We start from the raw sequence: 19,801 nt of genomic DNA, 5'->3' as shown, positions 1-19,801 counted from the left end.
ATGGAAATTATCCAATTTGGTGGAAGTTTGAGCAGGCGGTGGAGGAGAAGAGGATACAACAAATTGTCGCCGACGAATCGAAGGAGCGTGAAAGTTGTAAGGTTCGGCGCCGCCAATTCAAACCGGTCGTGGAGGATGAAGCTTGCGCCAAAACTCCGTCTAATCCGGTTAGCCTCGCCGTTAAAACTGTGGAACAGATTGAAGAACGCATACATGAACATGATGATCGGATTCGCCAGCAATTCCGGATCCGCTAACGACGTCAGCGTCTTCGGCGCGAAGAGGATCCCCAAATCTCGGGATGCTCCGATGGCGTACTCGAGGACGGAGTTCGAGAACCGGCTGGTTTTCGAGATCTACAAATCCATGGTCGCTTCTTTTGAATTGGGTTACAGCAAACAGCTGTAATTTTGTTTTTACCGCTTTCTTCTTCGGTTTGAATTTTGAAATATGATAAAGCGCTACTTATTGAATGATTTTTTTAGCCGAATTTTACATTGGACTAGCAATTCTTTTTTTTATAAGTTCTATTTTATTTTTTGCAAATGTAATTAATATTTATTTTCTTTACGTTATTGTGGATAATATAATTTAATGTTGTAAGTCGTAGCTTCCACATTTATGCAATGAAATATCAAACCAAAAATCAAATTCAATTCAACTCTACAATGTTCGGGGTTTGTAGATGCTACGCTTGATGATTTTATACAATTAATCTACATATACTCATGCGTGTGTGATGTTTGTACCATTGATTCTTTTATTTAATGTTTTTTTTTATAATTTTATTTATAAATTATGCACACCACTGAATTTTGATTGCATCTGTTAGGTTCAATTCACTAAATAGTAAGAAATTGTAATATGTTCGATTCACAAGCACTGAGCAGACGCTCCTATGCTCCTCGATTCACATACAATGAGCGACAAGCTATGTAACACGGAAATTTCAACTTCTTAATGTTTCGCGTTTTGGATACATTATGTGTCCAAGACTTGAGGATACATGCAGGACACCTTATGAGCCATTTTGCAATTTGTAAAAAGTTAAAAACATGTTTGAATAGAAAATTTTCAAATATTTTTATTGTTTCTCTAATTATTTACATAATTTAATCATCAATATACGGCAAATTGATATTTGTCAATAAAATTTATTATGAATATGTTTGTACGAAAATATATAAAAACTTATACATGTTTATATATCATATTTATAACTCAAGTTCCGGTATCCCCTTTTTTTGGATATGTCGTTTTCTCGTACACTGTCTCGTATTGCCGTTTCCGTGTTGACTGTACATAGGCGACCCGACAAGTCATAAAATTATCAAAAAATATTTTTTCCAGTGGCGGTAATCTAGTACTGTAACATCGCGATTCAGTATGTACCCAATATCATTCATATATACATTATATTTTTAATTAAAAAATTGGGATATTTTATTTTCTTTCATTGCAATCTTGAAAATTAAACTCCAAATATATTGATAAAACTGCTTACATACTATCTCCCAAACTTAATCCTAATATTCAAACACTCAAAAATAGTTTGGTGGGTTGGATATTGAGGATGTCCATATACAATTAGTTAGAGTTGTGGTACCAAAGTAAATAATGTGATGATTATGATTTAGATGAGTGGGTTTGCTTCAAATAGTTAGGGAAATATTTCTTTTTATCCTCTAACTAATTGCAATGATTATCATCTAAATTCTGGACTAATAAGCTTTCATCCCTCTGTTTGGCAGCTCCACCTTACTATACGTCCATTTCACGTTTATTTAATTTACCGCTAAGCCTCCAACTGGCATTTCTTTTATTATATTAAATAATAATAATAATAATAGTCTCACTGTAAGTAAATGAGCTTGTGTCAAGTTTTGTGTCAAGTGATGAAAGATATACTGTATCTACGTATAGTCGTATACGTACATGTTTTCATACTAAATAACTCGAACCAACCACATATTCGTAGTGGAAACCGAACGGATCACAACGTAATTAGCATTTTAAGATAACTTCCATTTTTTTCCTCAAAAATAGAAAAGTAGATCTAACTATCTCGGTCAAAAAATCAGTTAAATTGATTTTTTTTTTTCGGAATTTTGAAAGTGTTTAAAAAAATTAATTTTTTTTTTATCGGAATCGACTGAAATCGAAAGTTCCATCTTTTACTTATGTGTAACAAAATCATATTTATATTAAGTTTAACTTTTGAATATCGAACCAAAAATCAGAACCTCATATCTATTCCAATTAACATCTATTTCTTTTGGACACAAATTGAAATCGGATTGTTTTGTTATTCCAAATTACAACGTTGTTTCAAAATCAGAAATTTTTGAAACAGAATCGACGTCGTTTCAATGTTCACCCCTTTACCGGTTTCTGTAATTCTGTTAGGCTTCTCTTCTAACGATTTGAGTGTTGCCCCCCCCCCCCCCCCCCCCCCCCCCAACCACCACATGCTTAGCATGCCAAGTTTTCCCCGCCAAAATATTTAAAAGTTTTTATTCCATGAGACTCACTTCTGCTGCACCAACAGCACTATTATAAATGACCCCACAAGATCAAAGCGCAAGCTTCAAAATTCAGGCTTCTGATTGGTCTAAACTCTTCACCTCTTGACTATCGTAGACCTTCGCACACCGTATAATTTCTTCTCAAGCTTTATATTCTCGCGCCTGTTGTTTCAGTCTCAAATCTCAATTACCTCCCTCTCCGATCTCTCTAGAAATTTCGAGTTACTGATTTCTGTAACTAATAATCTGAGCAGTTGAAAATATTGTTGTGCAGAAATTCTCCGGTGAAATGCAGAAGGAGAATATCTCATTCAATCCTCTCATCACCGCCACCTCCGCCACCGGTGGTGTTGCGCCGCCGCGCTTCTCTTCGAGCAATAATCCGTTTCTCTCTCCAATTCCGCCGGTTAATTGCCTGGGCACCAATTCCTCCTACTACTCCCCGCTCTTCCAGAACTACTCCCCCAATTCTATCTCCGACGCCGCCTCCTTCGACGGCGGCGACACCGAGCGCAGCCTCCATGACGCCAGCTCCGTCCTCGAGTACCAGCAGCTCTACAACCGCTACGCTCTCTGCCTCTCGCAGCTCCACGATTCAATCGACGAGGTTGAAGATCTCCGCCTCGAGAACGAGTCTCTACGCCTCTCCAACGCGGATCTCTCTCGCCGCGTGGCCTTGCTCTTCACACGCGACCGACTCCTCTCCGAATTCAACCGCCTTAGCATCGCCTCCCCCTCCGCCGGCGCCGCTCCTCCGATTCCCGTTCATGTGGCGCCGCCGCCGCCGCCTCGACCTCCGAGTGAAAACAATCTCCGAATTCAACCGCCGCCTCGACCTCTGAGTGAAAACAACCGCCTCGAGCCTAGGAGTACTGAGCGAGTCTCACTTCCGAAGAGCATTTCCGTGCGTTCCAGAGGTTACCTGAAGATGACTCGCCAGAAAACAGTGAGTCAACCCTGCCCTGATTTGGTGAGTCAACTCCATCCTAATCTGTATTATTAAACCTGAACGGTTTTGAAATATTGTTTTCACTTTAGCAAAACTATATAATTAGTAGCTCTAATTCCCAATTTCACATCGCCAATGAACTCGATTTGTTGGATTGTATTATCCCTTTTTTATTTTCCACATGAAAAATTGTATAAGATACAGTCATATCTGTTACAGTGTTACTACAATTTGATGATCTGCATTCATTTTGAGGATCTCCATTCATATGCTTAATTGCTTATTAATGGATCGATCTAGAAGTGCATGATGTCTAAATTTCAACATTTAAGAATTAAGTATTGATTGATCAATTTTTCTCTTTAAGATTCTAAGTATTTTGACATATCAAAGATTTCAAACTGCAGAGATTAACTCTGATTCGATATGATTTGTAATTTGGTATATTATTACGGTTTCGCCCTAATTGTGGTTCGAATTTCATCTCCATGGTGGTGGTGTCACTCTGCTCTGGGGGTTTGTCGCGTAATACGAAGCAGCAACGAGTTTGTGTACCAGGGGCGAAAAAGGAAGAAGAAGCTCTGGAATTCGACGTGTACAACCAAGGTATGATGAAAACAGAGCTGTGCAACAAATGGCAAGAGACTGGCACGTGCCCCTACGGTGAGAACTGCCAGTTCGCACACGGGGTGAAGGAGCTGCGGCCGGTAATCAGGCACCCACGATACAAGACCGAGGTCTGCCGAATGGTGCTCGCAGGAGATATTTGCCCGTACGGTCACCGCTGCCACTTCCGCCACGCTCTCACCGAAGAAGAGCGCCTCGTGGCGGCATCATCTCTACCACCACCACCACGTTGATCGGCCGGTGTAGATACATACATATATCCTTGTTATTACAATTTTCTGTGATGATTTTTTTTACATGATGAATATTGGATAAGGGTTTAGTGTTCTTATAAGTGTAGATAATAACAGTGACAAATGTGTGTAAACATTTAATGGTGTAAGAGAGTTATATCCGACTTGTTGATAGAACTCATAATATCGATTATCTCAACAGGAATGCAGGGTAGGTAGTTGAAAAACCACCCAAGAAAATGTTACCAACTAGCTATGTATTTCTTGCGCTCGATCGATTAAGGATTTGAGTTTGCTATGTTATACCTAAGGTTTTTAGATTGAGCTTACTCGTTGCACTAAAGCTTTTCCAATACGTACGGTTTATACCGGCCGGCCTCTGGTGTTGTTTTACAATTAAACAAAAATTAGATTCAGTTTAGTAATATATCGAACTGGTAGGACGAGTTCGAAAAGAATCTTAGTTTAATATGTATAATATTTATTTTTGTGTTGGACATTCTTTAGACTTCAGCTTAGACATGAAATTACATGTATACTTTTATCTTCACTAATCCTATCTTGACAAGAGAATGAAGCCATAATAACTTGATTCTTGATTCTTGATACTTAAAACAGCGAATGCAACCACCATTTGGTGAGGATAATTATTGCCGAACTAAGTTAAAGTGCACTTGATAAAGGAAGCAACATGGCAGTGGTCATTGTTGATAATATGGATGAAGGTTTATATATATATATATATATATATATATATATATATATATATATATATATATACAACCACACACACATAAGAAAATTGGCAAAACATTTATTGATTTTTGATTTAATTTTTTTTTGTTGTTTTTCTTTTTTTTTTTTTGAAATTAAGTCTCATGGATCATAAAAAATTAAAAATCAAGATTATTTTTTTAAACTTCTTTACACACATTATAAATCTTAATTGTTAAGTATGTATTAATATGTATCCTTTTCACCATTTAGAAATCATATTTACTTGCCAATAATTGATTTTAGGTGAAAAGCTTCAAATAAAACATAAAATTGGTCAAATATTAAAACAAAAATCTGAAAAAAGAATTGTGGCATGTACAAAATAATATGATTGTTAGCATTAGTAATTACTCTATAACAATCTTTTTTCATAGCCCTCAAAAAGAGGTTATATGCATTAATTAATTATATGTACCTCAACCAAATTCACCATTTTTTTAAATTTTCTTACCCCGATCCGACCTGTATACTTACGATATATAAAATAAAATTCACGGAAAGATTGCAACAAATTTAATGCTCGGGTTTTACCTAACACCGTTTGCGCGTATATAAGCTAGCTGTTAACAGGCTATTTTTACCCTGTCCGTCTATACTCTCCGTTTCGAAAAATGAATAATCGTAGAGAGAAAAACATGGAGGACTTGAACCAGTCGGTGCTGTTCTCGTCGACAGTTAGGCGACCTTTGCAAACGCATGATTTTATGCCGATGCCTCCTGCCCCTACATTGAAATTGAATGTTAACCATCAGGTAACACTATTAATTGAATTGATTAATCTCTATTTAAATGTAGATCTGAATATTTTTAAAACTTCCATATAAGTTGTAGCCTTCGGATAATCTTTTCGACAAGTTTTGCATTGATGTGGAACATGTGTCCATGTTTTTTGCTTAACTTTTGATCTCTAAATAGATAATTTTTTTTTTGTTTACAAATAATCTTGATTTTTATTTTTTTATGATCCATGAGGACTTAATTTCAAAAAAAAAAAAACAACAACAAAATTAAATCAAAAATCAATAAATGCTTTGCCAATTTTTCTTATGTGTGTGTGTCTATATATATATATATATATATATATATATATATATATATATATATGTGTGTGTGTGTTGTTATAACTATGTTTATTGTAGGGAGAAGAGGCTAGAAATCCATGTTTGAAGAATCAATTGAAGCAAAAAATGGACAAGTTCTGGAAAGAACGAGTGCAAGAAATACGTGAGGCTCCAACTGGTATTTTTCTTTTCTCATTTTTCTCTAATTTTAATTTGTTCTTGAATATTTAATAATTTTGGTTTTCAAAGGGAATAAAATCTATTTATTTGATCCTTAAATCTTACTAGATATGAAAATTAATTTATTAATATCCGAGTTATTTATATTTAAATCATGTTTATGAGTTTGTTATTGCATTCAACACCCTATGTTTGCTTTAATTATTAAAAAAATTACCGTGTTATTTCATATATTATTCAACTTTTTTTATCAAACTATTTCGAGACACCAGAAGGAGAATTGCAGAACCAGTAACAATCCTCCTTTTAGAAGGAAAAAAAAAGAGTCACCATTTAGAAATTCAAGGAGTTTTTGCAAATATAGTAATACGAGGAATTTTAGAAATTCTATATAACGACATAGGGTACCGAATACAATAAATCGGATCGGATTTATTCGGTTATATATAGTCAAATACATTTATCATTTTTAGTATGGTGACGGCGGCCTACGCGTGACCTAATATTATTATTATTTAAAAAAAAAAAAACTTATGTAAATAAAATGAAATATTATTTAATTTTTTTCGGTATTAAATAAATTGTTGATGGAGTTGAGTTATTTAATTTCTAAATATATAATTGTTAAAAAGTAAATATATTTCTATAAATAACATAAACAGAATCTATGTGAATTAATATTGATTTAGATGTTCGTGTTCAACACACGCTCCCATTAGCTCGAGTGAAGAAAGTGATGAAATCAAACTCAGAAGTGAAGGTGTGTTAGTTCCATATTAATATTATTATTAGTATTAATTAAGTACTACTTATTAATGGAATGAATTAATATAATAATGATTGATAAAAAAAACAGATGATTAGTGCGGATACGCCGGTGTTGTTCGCAAAAGCGTGTGAGTTGTTGATAATGGAAATAGGGGAGCGTGCATGGACGCGCACACAAGAAAACAAGAGAAGAACACTTCAGCGTAACGATGTTGCTCATGCAATCAGAGATGAACCTGGCCTTTTACTCTTTCTCAAAGATATGGTTCCCTTGGAAACAACAACACACCCCCACCCCACCCCCAACCAGGTTTTTTTCTTTTTTTTTTTTTTTTTTTTCATTTTTTTTTTAATTATTAATAATGAATAAATTAATTAAAATGTGAATTAACATTTTGATCAGGATGAAGCTCCACCAACTCTGGAAAACTCAACTGCTGGAATGTATGTCCCTCTCCCCCCTCAACAAACCCTTACCCATCCTATCTATCACCCCAATAACTTCATCAATCCCAATGTAAGTATACATACATATATATATTTGAATAAATATATATATATCTTCTTTTATTTACGATGATTAATTAGTAGATCGTATTATTTGATAAAATCAGGAGGTAGCTATGGAACGTGGTCCGGTGGAAACCGATCATATGCGCTTGCCGTTTCCCATGAATTTCCAGTATACCCTAACTCCTGTAAGTCACATGCATAAACTTTTATTATATATTGCATTAATTTTCGATATCTATATATATATATATATATATATATATATATATATATGTGAATTAAATATGATATGTGTTATTTATTTTGAAATTGAATAGGATTATTTCACAAGATTGATGAATGAAGAAACACAAGAGGGTAATAATCATGTGTTTGCACCCACACCTGCACCTGCACCTGCACCATCATCACTTGATGGTAATGGATCCAATCCTTACTTCCCTTTCAAGGTAATTTTATCATTCCTATTTTATTTCACTAATATGAATATTAAAATTATATATAGAAATAAAAAAAAAAATTAAATATTTTTGCCGATTATGTGGAATTTGCAAATATTCCTATATTATATATATATATATTTAATGTTTTTTTTTTCTGTTTTTTTATTATTTATATTTTACAGGATTTTCTGCAGTGAGACGGTACTAATAAGAGGGAAAGAAGAATTGGAGCAGATTCAATTTGTTCTTTCTCTACCAGCAGCTCAAAAACTATTATGAACTTTGCTTCCTTTATTATTAATTATTAGTTGAATAAAACTTTGCAAATTATGGATCTTATAACCATACATTCACACACGAACGCGCACACACGTGTGATCGATCGAGTGCATCTGAATGTGTATGTGGTTTGATCTGTATTTTGTTTGTGTAGCATGTAAGCTACCTTTTTTTTATTATGCATGGATTAATCCAAAGACACCTTTTTATTTAATTATTATCATGTTTGTTTCAAATTAATTATCATTTTGGAGAAATTATTTTTATTTCATTTTATGTTTTAGTGTCTATGATACAACAATTACTCCTTTTTTTTTAGTTACTTGTTTATGAAATATAAATAAGGGGTATAATTACCGATAAACCCATAGTTTACTACTTATTTATAACTAGGTTCACCCAAAAAACATCTTTACGAAAATAGTTCAGACCAAGCTTATAAGTGTGTAAAAGACTAAACTACCCTCTCGAGTTTTAATACTGATTTCTTTTTCTCATATTATGATAATTAATTAATACTAAACCAATAACAAGATATGACAATCTTGGTCCATATCTAAAATAGGAACCATATATATATATATATATATATATATATATATATATATATATATATATATATGCAGTGATAAATATTATTCTTTGACCATTGTGGAAAAATAATAGATATAGGATATTCCAAAAACACTTTGAGTGGGAAGTGATAACTCATGCATAGTTTTTTTTTAATTGATGCCAACCGCAATTTTTTATTTGCTGAATTCAAAACGAATAAGTCAAAAAGGAGCTTTGCCATGTCTATTTCATCTTAGGGTTGCGACTGGGTTGGTTCGATCGATTATCGACCTAAAAGACGACCCATCCGACAAATCGATTTTGAAAAACATTACCGACCCAATCTTTGTGGGTCGGTTGATGGTTAACAATCGAATATTTAGTAACAAAATGAGCTGATTGAAAATAATATAATATGTTCTCACAACTAATTATTTAATTATTACGAATTTAATGGTTAATTAGATTTTAAATTATAGTTTAATAATTTAGATTTCCAGTTTAATAAGATTTTGCATTTTTTTATTACTGTTATCGGAGGACCAAAAAAAAGTGTGCATTGAAATATAAAAATATAAGGTGAATTACAATCACCTCCTTGAGCTAAAGTGTAATTAAAAAAAAATTGCTTCTTTTTGATAAATTACATCCAACTTTCTACAGTTTATAAATTTCTTACATCCCCTACAAAAGAGTATTAATATAAAAAATCTACAAATTACGGTAGTGTACGTAATTATAAAAAAAGAAAAGGGGTTTTTTTCGTAAGTAGACTGTATCTCACGGAGCGGTTATAATATAAAAATATATAAAAGGGACTTTTAGCATATTCCCTAATTTGTCTTTGAACGGCGAGTTGAGAGTGAATACTACTACTAAAGGGGCATGCTTAATACCTTTTTTTAGCAACTTGCTTATGTTCCTTCTTTTACTCTCACAATTCAAGTATTCAACTAATCTTATCAAAAAAAAAATATTCAACAAATTAGCAAAATCCCAATTAAATATTAGAAGATGAAAATCGAAAATAACCAGGTGTAGCATCTAATTCTCCGGTACTAAGAGATGATATATCCTTCACTTAATTTAGAACACCCTCGGAAATATTAATTATTAATGAAAAGTTTGTGCAACTCCGGCCGTTCGAAAAGACCGAACTGCCCTTCATCATATATATAAGTTGATCGAGTTGATGATCCATGAGTTTTGTTCGAAAATATTATATTTCTGAAACACAAAATTCGTAATAATTAAATAATTAGTTGTGGTGTCCGTTCATAAATTGTGGCAAGTTTCTTTGTACTTTCTTGTTCCACTGCAGCTGTCACTTTAGATTTTCAATATTGCATAAAATGTATTTTCTTTTCTTTTTTTCTATTTTACACATATTTATTCGACTATAAACATTAATTGCAGCTGTCACTTTAGATTTTCAATATTGCATAAAATGTATTTTCCTTTTTTTTTCTATTTTACACATATTTATTCGACTATAAACATTAATTTTATTCCTCTAATCACATCATTAAATAATTAAGGTTATTTTAGCCTTTTTATAATATATTTTTTCCCCTAAAATTGAATTGAAATTCTTAATAATTGTGCAAAGCTGAAAATAATAATTATTTAGAAACGGAGAGAGTAATTAACAATTTACAATGCACGATTGCTACTTATTGCATGAAATTAAACGGTTGCTAGCTATAATAATACTAAAGAATCAAAAACAAATTTGAACTGTGATTTCATAATAATTAGCCTAAAATAAAACCTATAAACGAAAGTAAAAACTGAAAACTTGCCCAATTTGGACATGTTGCAGAGATTCGAGAGATGATTGATTATTAGATAAGAATATAAAATGCTCATCAAATAAAGTGGAATATTTATTTATATATATTTTGATCTATGGGGCGATGACACGTGGAGGATAATATCCGGCCACCGCCCCATTTGTTCGCTGTATTTTGGGATGTGATTACACATATGGAAGAAGATAAGGGAATTTAATTTGTGATGGGGGATCATTGCATTGCGTTGTTCTTCTTTCCTCCATGCTTCCAGGGGCCACTCTCTCTCTCTCTCTCTCTCTCTCTCTCTCTCTCTCTCTCTCTCTCTCTCTCATCGAGATCGATCACTAACCCTAAATTAATGTCAAGAATTGCTGCTCTGCCACCCACCAGCAAAACTAAAGCAACTTATAACCTTTTTCTTTTCTCTTTATTAATTAATAGTATTTTTTTTTTGGTGCTATATATATATATATATATATATATATATATATATATATATATATATATATATATATATATATATATTTTGAAGCTAGAGTACTATCTATATATAATATAAAAAGAGGATCTATGCCCTCAATGATTGACATGTGGCAAATGATGATGTCATTTGTCAAAATTGCTTAGTTGGAGTTCAATTGATTAGGTGGATTCTTCAATTGATTAGGTGGCATTTTTATTTATGGATGTTGTTAAGTTTTTTCCTATTTTACATTTACACAATCATTTAATAATTACCACATGTATATATATTATTTCCAAAGTTAATATTTTATAAATTCGAAATAAAAAAATCTTATTTATATTTTTAGTGTTTCAAAATATATTTATTCAAATAAATTCATGAAACTCAATTGTTTTACGAATATTCAAATAATTTTCATTAAAAAAATATTTTTTAAAATACTAAAATATTAAAATAAAGGAATATGTTGTTGTATTTTTTATTTTTTTTTAATTTTCAATATTTTAGAATATTCGAATATCTATTCCATTAAAAATAATAATGAAAAAATGTTTTAGTTTTTAATAGAAGTATTTAATAAATAATCCACTATTTTTTTTAAATAATTTTTATTATACACGGTGGATTAATTCTTAATGTAGTTGGTTGTATTTTGGAAAACATTATTTAATATATAATAATGCGGTCCGAACTATAGAACTACGGATTATGCAAAAAAAAATTATTAATTATTATTTCAATAAAATATCAAATCACCAATATAAAGGAATCTTTAATATTCCAAGATTCCATTATTTCATCTTTGATTGACTTAATTTATACTTTAATTCAAAATTGAATGGTAAAAAATAAAAATCGTATCTTCATATTTAATGTTTTTATATTGCAAGATTTTTTTTCCACAAGTTATATTTTTTTTTGGGTTGTTTCCTTTATTTGTTTGAATTGATTTCATTAACTAATATATATATAAATATTTTGAATTTTTAATTTTTCCATAGAATTAAGTTCATTTTCAATACTATATAAACCCCGGCCCTCAATGTTCATTTCATTTTTTTCTACCACCATTCAATTACAAAGTGCACAATATTCGAATTATACAGTATTACATTTTTTGTTTATCATTTCTTATAAATTATTATACGTATATATGCATAGTTTTATATTCATAATTAATTTTATATATACATAAATATGTTGAAGTCAATACTGATACTAAAAATATGTCGTCAGAATTATTTTAAATATGTGCATTTCTCTTCTTTTATTTTGTGTTGGTATTATATATTTATGTATTCATAATTGTTTTATATATTTCAACTCCATTTTATATTTGTATTTAGTTAAATAATAACATGTCATATGCTTTATGTATTTCTTGCAGATTATTTTCACGAATCCAACTTCGACCATACATAATTCATCAACACGGTTTGCTTACATTTTTTCTTTAAAATTATTTATTTTATTACTCAATATTTTCTTATGATATGAATATTTTATAATGTAGTTTTCTGTAGTTTGTTTTGATTTTTTTTTTATTTACATATTTGCATTATTAACACAATTGGATATATTATTTTATTTTTTTGGTTATGCAGAAGTGAGAAAAATGGGATCCAAGGGAAGTTTTACTGCAAAATTATTATAGTGAAATTGTGGTAGTTTTAGTACTAGGCTTATCTTCCCTTCTTTGTAATAGGTTACAAAATATGTGAAACTATTTGTCGCACTAATTATTGATAGTAAATAGTTTTAAGATGATATATTATTGCAAGCAATTAATAAAAGTCTTTCGCATATACATTATGTTGTTTGTCTACTAATTCAATTTAAAAGAATCTATTACATTAAATACCATATTATAAAATTTATTTTGTATCCTTATTCACTTGATACTGTTTCAATGAGAATTACGATTTTCTTACATTCTCTCGACATTCAATCATCGTCTACTTTCTTTTTCTTTTATTTTTTGTCATGTTTGGTGTATTATTAATTCATAATCTTTGTTTCGTGTAAAATCTTTGTTTGATCTATCTTATTTTTTAGTTATTTGTTTCGTTTTGCAAATATAGATAACGTTTTGACACACAAATGGGTATTGTGCACATATTTTAATCTATGTGAATAAATTATATATGAATAATTTATAAATTTTATATTTTTTTATTATTACATTATTATGTTTTATAACTATAAAATATTCTTTATATTAATTTGAAAGATATAATTTGCATAATGACCGGATTTGTTTTACCAACTAGAATAAATGATTGATTCAGATTTTTAGTTTTTAATTGGTTATATTAACGATAATATTATAATTAATGATTCAATTAACTAAATCTCATTAATAGTTATTGAAAATTATAATAATGGAAAAATGAAAGTGAATGATTAATGTTTGATTTGGATAGTATAATTTTACAGAATTACACAATGTTTTTAATCCACAAATTCCGTCTTTTGTTATTTGTAAATAGTAATACAAACATGTGTTTTTTTAAGGGGAATCTATATAATATATGAAGACAAAAGCCACAATTAAGGATTGTCATTTCTAATTTTTACCCCACAATTTTCATTTAATTTTCACTTGGCATCATAATTTCTTTTAATTACTACGTAGTACGTATATACCTTTTTGTCCAAGTTTTCATTTTATATATGCAGTTTCTTTAAATATATGCATATCCACGTATACGCTATACCTAAATCAATAAATAAATTATTTTCTATTTCATTTTAACATTTTAATTTATGACTCAAAAAAGAAAGTTTTCAAAAAAATTTATCTATACACATAATTGATTCCTATAACTAATAACCAAAAAATCGCTTTCTATAGCCAATAATTTATAACCGGTTTTTAAAATTAAGAATTTAAATTATTATGTTAATAACCAACATTTCCAATATAATATACCAATCACGATTTTCGATTATTTTTTTACTACAATCAATCATCAATCAGTCCATAAATTTGAGCTATTAATTCCCTAATCTATATATAATATAAAAAGAGGATCTATGCCCTCAATGATTGAAATGTGTCAAATGATGATGTCATTTATCAAAATTGCTTAGTTGGAGTTCAATTGATGAGGTGGATTCTTCAATTGATGAATTGTCAATTTTATTTTGGTATATATTTAAGTTATTTCCTATTTAATATTTATACACTCATTTAAACAATTACCACGTGTATATATATTATTTCCAATGTTAATATTTTATAAATTCAAAATAAAAAAAATATTATTTACGTTTCCAGTATTTCAAAATATATTTATTGAAAAAATTCATGATACTCAATTTCTTCACAAATATTCAAATAATTTTCAGAAAAAAACATTTTTTTTTAATATTCAAATATTAAAATAAAGGAATACATTTTTTTTTTGAATTTTCAATATTTTGGAATATTCGAATATCCATTCACTAAAAAAAATTATTAACGAAAATGTTTTATTTTTATATTGTATTATTGTTTAATAAATATACAATATTTTTTGTTAATAATAATTTGAAATTGTGTATTTCTATTATATGTTCAAACAATTATACTGAATTAATTTATAAAATTTGTTTTTTTATTAATACATTATCATATTAAGACGATGATCTATATATATCTATATATTATATAAAAAGAGGATCTATATCCTCAATGATTTTTTTTAGTGCATTTGAATAAATTTATGATTCTTATATATTTTCTTATAATATTTTATTTAATTTTGCACTGTTAATTTCTATATTAATTTTTTTCAAATATTTAAATATTAATGAAAAAATATCGTTAAGCATATTATAAACGGCCGTGTGCAAAATATTGTAATTAAAATTATAAATCAAATATAACTAAAATTGATATAATATTAATTAATATATATATATATATATATATATATATATATATATATATATATATATATATATATATATATATATATATATATATATTATGAAATATATAATTATTGTTAGTAAGTAAATTATAATATTGTAAAGCCATATATTTTGAAAATTTTGGAAAATTCAAATATAATTTAAAATTTTCAATCCGGATTGAAGTCAAGGAATCGGATGTGCATTGAATTTATAAATCATTTCCCTATATATATGTGTGTATTATCTGAATCATGTATTTATATGGACATATATCAATCACCTATCTCATTGAACGTGCATTGATTTTGTTAATCATTTTCATATAAATTTATATCATATCAATAATATATTTATATGGACATATATAATTATATATCATCCATTCACATTTTTATCAAATAATTAACAGTAAAAAATATCCATAATATTGATAAGCCGTATTGATTGATTGGATTATTATCATTAATTGCATATTGACTTATCAATGGAAAAGATTGACTGCATAAATACATTTTATTTTCGTTCCTTAATAATTGTGTGCAACTTAATGTCTATATTTTTTTGGTAATGAAAAACTTAATATATGTGCGTATTAGTTTGTGTACATTGAGTAATCATATTAAAGTGTGATAATATTAAAGTATATTATCTCGAATAAAAAAATAATATTAAAGTATGTTGAGTAATCGTATTAAAGTGTGATAAATCCATTCCTTAATATATGTGCGTATTTGTTTGTGTACATTAAAATATGCAAATTTCCTAAACCTATAAAAGAAAAAAATGTGCTGATCCCTTTCTTCCAATTTCGGCAAAAAAATCAGAAGCAATTGATTTCATTCAATTACAAAGATATTATTTTCATATTTTAACCAAAATTTTGCTATAATTAATATACTTTCTTATATTATATTTACATTTTCAAAGTATTCTATCCACCTATAAAATATCCAACCCATCACATTCATGCTCTTCATCCATCTCCATTCAGAAAAGAAAAAAAAATTCCTTCCATCATCCAAGTTCGTAATTCTTTTTTTTTTTTTCTTCTGAACTACCTTTTTTTTTTAAATAAAATTTTTTCGTGTACATTTATATAATTGTGTATTATCATTATATTAAAATATATGTAATATTTTTATATATATATATATATATTGTGTATTTCAATACGCATATGTACATTTTTTTTGATTTATGTTGATTTATCGTATACACGAAAATATTATCTAACTATTATTTTATTTTCTCATTTTTTGTAGATATGAATAATGAAAAAAGTTGAGTGCGATATGCAGGGATGAATATGAAAAGGATGACGATGAAAAGTTCGATGTGTCTAATAATTAATAGGTGCAATGATGCTATATTTTCAATAATATGTCTATAATATTTTTATTATTTGAATATATTTAAATATCGTGTATTTGTTATCAACTACATTCGATCTGAATATTTCTTTTTTTTTTCCTGCCATGATATGAATATTATGTAATAGTTATAATTATAATACATTAAATATATTGTAGAATTTCATTACAATACCTGCAGTACAGCTTGACATATACCATGGGACATAAAAAATAGTACTAACTCTCATAATGAGTGTTGATGTAATTTCTACATACTCAATACACGAGTGATTCTCACCTAACCTGAAGTTATCAATTGTATTTTTAATAAGTTTTGTCCAAATATTTTAAATTCACATGTCATTTAATAATTTTCGCATTTGTCATAGTATCTAATGACATAATAATAATTTAAATGTAGTTGCAACATCTCCCAAAAAATAATGACATACTCTTTAGTAATTTGAAATTATAATAATTTTCCACTTGCGTACTAAATTATAAAAATAAATTTGAAATAAATTCTTCGGTAAAATACTGATTTGTTGAAGCATTTAATTTTATTTGTTCGGTTGAACTGATATTTGTAGGTAATGTAATCATGCATAATGGTGATTTGTTCAAGAAAAAATCGACAAGGCTTGCGGAAGTAGTTCAAGGAAGGTTGTTGTGTTTTTTTAGCGAATCAAACGATGATTGTCGGAAATAAATATTTCTTTGTTTTCATCTCTACAAAGGATGTTAAAAAAAATGGGCTATTAGTGAAACTCCCTCTACTTTTTTTTCAAGTAAGAGTTTATCCACCCTCATTTTCAATATTAGTAGTAGATCCAGGCTTTTTCATATTCCAAATTTGTCCCTCTCCATTATTCAATACCCATTACCCACTACTTGATGAATTTTTATATTTATAGGCATATTATTTTTTGACTTTTTATTTATTAAATTATTAAAAATTAATAATTAAAAAAATTTAATAAAAACTAAAAAAGATAATTTTTTTTTAGTTTTTTCCCCATAAATCAACTAAATTTCATTTTCTTAAACATTTTAATTAATTTTGAATATTTTTATTTGCATTTTTTTGTTTTCTTTCAAAGTACAAAATTTTCTTAAAAAACTACTATTTTTATTTTTTTTATTTTTCACAATCAACTATAAAATTATGATAAATAACTAAAAATTTGTGCCATTCAAGGTGTACCAATTAATTTGAAATCAACTATTAGGTATCAAATCAACTGCGAAAAGTATCAAAATTAACTACAAACTATTAAAAGTAACTATAAATTATCGAAATCAATTAAAAAAATATCGAAACCAACTACAAATTGTCGAAATCAAATACAAAATTATCAAAATCAACTATAAATTATCGAAACCAACTAAAAAAATAGCAGAATTCGAAAACAACTAAAGAAGTGATGCAAACAACTATTTTCCTATGTGAGATACCCAACACAATTTCAATATCAAAATTTTCGAAGAAAAAAGAAGTAGCAAACGATGGCAGCGTAGGGGCGGAGATGGCGGCGGCGTGGATGAGGCTCGCTAATGGCGTAATCGAAAATCCTAACCCCATATATTGACGATTAGATAAAACAACACATAATATTTTAACAAGTAGATAAGGTAAAAGATTTTTTTTATCAATATCAATATAGTAACAGTATAGATAGTTGGTATTAGTATTAATATTAGTATTAGTATTAGTATTAGTATTTCTATCACTATCAACAACAGTATCAATATCAGTATTAGTATCAATATTAGTATTATCAATATTAATATCAACATTAGTATTAGTACCAATATTCGATAATTTGGTATCAATATTAGTATTAGTATCAATATTCGATAATTTATAGTTGATTTTGATAATTTTGTATTTGATTTCGGCAATATTGATACTATTAGTGATACTAATATTGATACTAATAGTGATACTATTAGTATTAGTATCACTATTAGTATTATCAATATTAATATCAATTAGTATTAGTATTAGTAGAAGTATCAATATTAGTATCAAATAGTATTAGCATTTGCATTTGCATTAGCATTGGCATTAATATTAGTTTTAATATTAGGATTATGATTAATGTTAGGATTAAAATTAGCATTATAATTAGAAATATGATTTGTATGAGTATTAGCATTAGTATTAGTTATTAGTATTAGTATTAGTATTAGTATTAATATTAGTATTAGTGTTAGTGTTAGTGTTAGTGTTTGTGTTTGTGTTTGTGTTGGTGTTAGTATTAATGTTAGAATTAGTATTAATGTTAGTATTCGTATTAGTATTCATATTCGTATTCGTATTCGTATTCGTATTCGATTAGTATTCGTATTCGTATTTATATTCGTATTCATATTATTATTTGTATTCGTATTAGTATTCGTATGCGTATTCGTATTCATATTAGTATTCGTATTGGTATTGATATTGGTATTGATATTGGTATTGATATTGGTATTGATATTGGTGTTGGTATTGATATTGGTATTGATATTGGTATTGGTATTGGTATTGGTATTGGTATTGGTATTGGTATTCGTATCAGTATTAGTATTAATATTGACATTGGTATTGATATTGATATTGGTATTGGTATTCGTATTAGTATTGATATTGACATTGACATTGGTATTGATATTGGTATTAATTTTGTTATTAGTATTAATATTAATTTTTGTGTTAATATTAGTTTTGGTATTAGTATTAATAGTAGTAGTAGTAATATTAATTTTAGTATTAGAGGTGGCATGAACTATTATACGTCGCAGTATAGACAGTGAAGAGTAGAGGTGGCACGGACTATTATACGTCACAATATAGAGAGTTAAGAGTAGATGTGGCATAAATATATTCATCAAGTCGAAATAGACGACTAATATATTATTTGCAATATTGTCTACTGTGAAGATTTTCAGGGTATATAAATGTACATAAAAATTGTATATGACACACATTTGTTGTTTGTATTTTTTACATGTATATTTATTTTACCGTGTTAGTTTATTTTCACTTTATGCCAATTTTATTGTCCACTCCACTGAATTGTTTTTTAAAACAAGGTGATTTAGCACATAATGTATTTATTTTGTACACTTTTAGTTGATTATGTTTCAGTAATGTGTACCACTGGTTGCATTTGAACAATGTAAAATGTGCATGTTACTCGCAAAGAGTGTTAATAGACGATGTCAATGCATGTGCTATAAAACACTATTTTGATAATTAAGTTTTTGTTAACGATACAAAGTATTGGACGAGATAGTTGTACCGTTTGGGTCTGATAATGTGTCTTATTTTTCATATCACAATTTCTGTATTTTATATTTTCTTTTTATCATTTTTTTTATATCGGTAGTTAAAT

At 28.4% G+C, this 19,801-nt stretch overlaps 3 protein-coding genes across 3 annotated transcripts; all 3 read left to right on the top strand.

Moving 5' to 3' along the window:
- LOC105975223 (uncharacterized) lies at nucleotides 1-408 on the top strand. The gene has a single exon (XM_013000402.2). It carries the CDS (start codon nucleotides 1-3, stop codon nucleotides 406-408), a length of 408 nt encoding a protein of 135 aa, XP_012855856.2.
- A 2,280-nt stretch (nucleotides 409-2,688) lies between these two features.
- Nucleotides 2,689-4,518, top strand: LOC105976011 (zinc finger CCCH domain-containing protein 14). The gene is made up of 2 exons (XM_013001293.2): nucleotides 2,689-3,495; nucleotides 4,014-4,518. Exons 1-2 carry the CDS (start codon nucleotides 2,815-2,817, stop codon nucleotides 4,332-4,334), a joined length of 1,002 nt encoding a protein of 333 aa, XP_012856747.2. The 5' UTR covers nucleotides 2,689-2,814; the 3' UTR covers nucleotides 4,335-4,518.
- A 1,178-nt stretch (nucleotides 4,519-5,696) lies between these two features.
- LOC148768329 (uncharacterized) lies at nucleotides 5,697-8,671 on the top strand. The gene is made up of 8 exons (XM_088821090.1): nucleotides 5,697-5,863; nucleotides 6,251-6,350; nucleotides 7,042-7,112; nucleotides 7,209-7,430; nucleotides 7,524-7,637; nucleotides 7,735-7,818; nucleotides 7,951-8,082; nucleotides 8,259-8,671. Exons 1-8 carry the CDS (start codon nucleotides 5,723-5,725, stop codon nucleotides 8,271-8,273), a joined length of 879 nt encoding a protein of 292 aa, XP_088677216.1. The 5' UTR covers nucleotides 5,697-5,722; the 3' UTR covers nucleotides 8,274-8,671.
- The last annotated feature ends 11,130 nt before the right edge of the window (nucleotides 8,672-19,801 follow it).

Source organism: Erythranthe guttata, chromosome 8 (genome assembly GCF_056151865.1).
Source record: "Erythranthe guttata isolate IM_541 chromosome 8, IM_541, whole genome shotgun sequence".
In the NCBI taxonomy this organism is placed as follows: domain Eukaryota; kingdom Viridiplantae; phylum Streptophyta; class Magnoliopsida; order Lamiales; family Phrymaceae; genus Erythranthe; species Erythranthe guttata.
The sequence above is the reverse complement of the archived record's forward strand: the minus strand, read 5'-3'. Positions and strand labels throughout refer to the sequence as shown.

What these genes read in the sequence shown, in the direction of transcription:
- LOC105975223 (XM_013000402.2), top strand. Translation starts at nt 1, where the DNA reads ATGGAAATTATCCAATTTGGTGGAAGTTTGAGCAGGCGGTGGAGGAGA.
- LOC105976011 (XM_013001293.2), top strand. Translation starts at nt 2,815, where the DNA reads ATGCAGAAGGAGAATATCTCATTCAATCCTCTCATCACCGCCACCTCC. An exon ending in GTCAACCCTGCCCTGATTTG is followed by an intron (nt 3,496 to 4,013) that starts GTGAGTCAACTC and finishes AATACGAAGCAG; the next exon opens with CAACGAGTTTGTGTACCAGG.
- LOC148768329 (XM_088821090.1), top strand. Translation starts at nt 5,723, where the DNA reads ATGAATAATCGTAGAGAGAAAAACATGGAGGACTTGAACCAGTCGGTG. An exon ending in AATACGTGAGGCTCCAACTG is followed by an intron (nt 6,351 to 7,041) that starts GTATTTTTCTTT and finishes ATATTGATTTAG; the next exon opens with ATGTTCGTGTTCAACACACG. An exon ending in AATCAAACTCAGAAGTGAAG is followed by an intron (nt 7,113 to 7,208) that starts GTGTGTTAGTTC and finishes TAAAAAAAACAG; the next exon opens with ATGATTAGTGCGGATACGCC.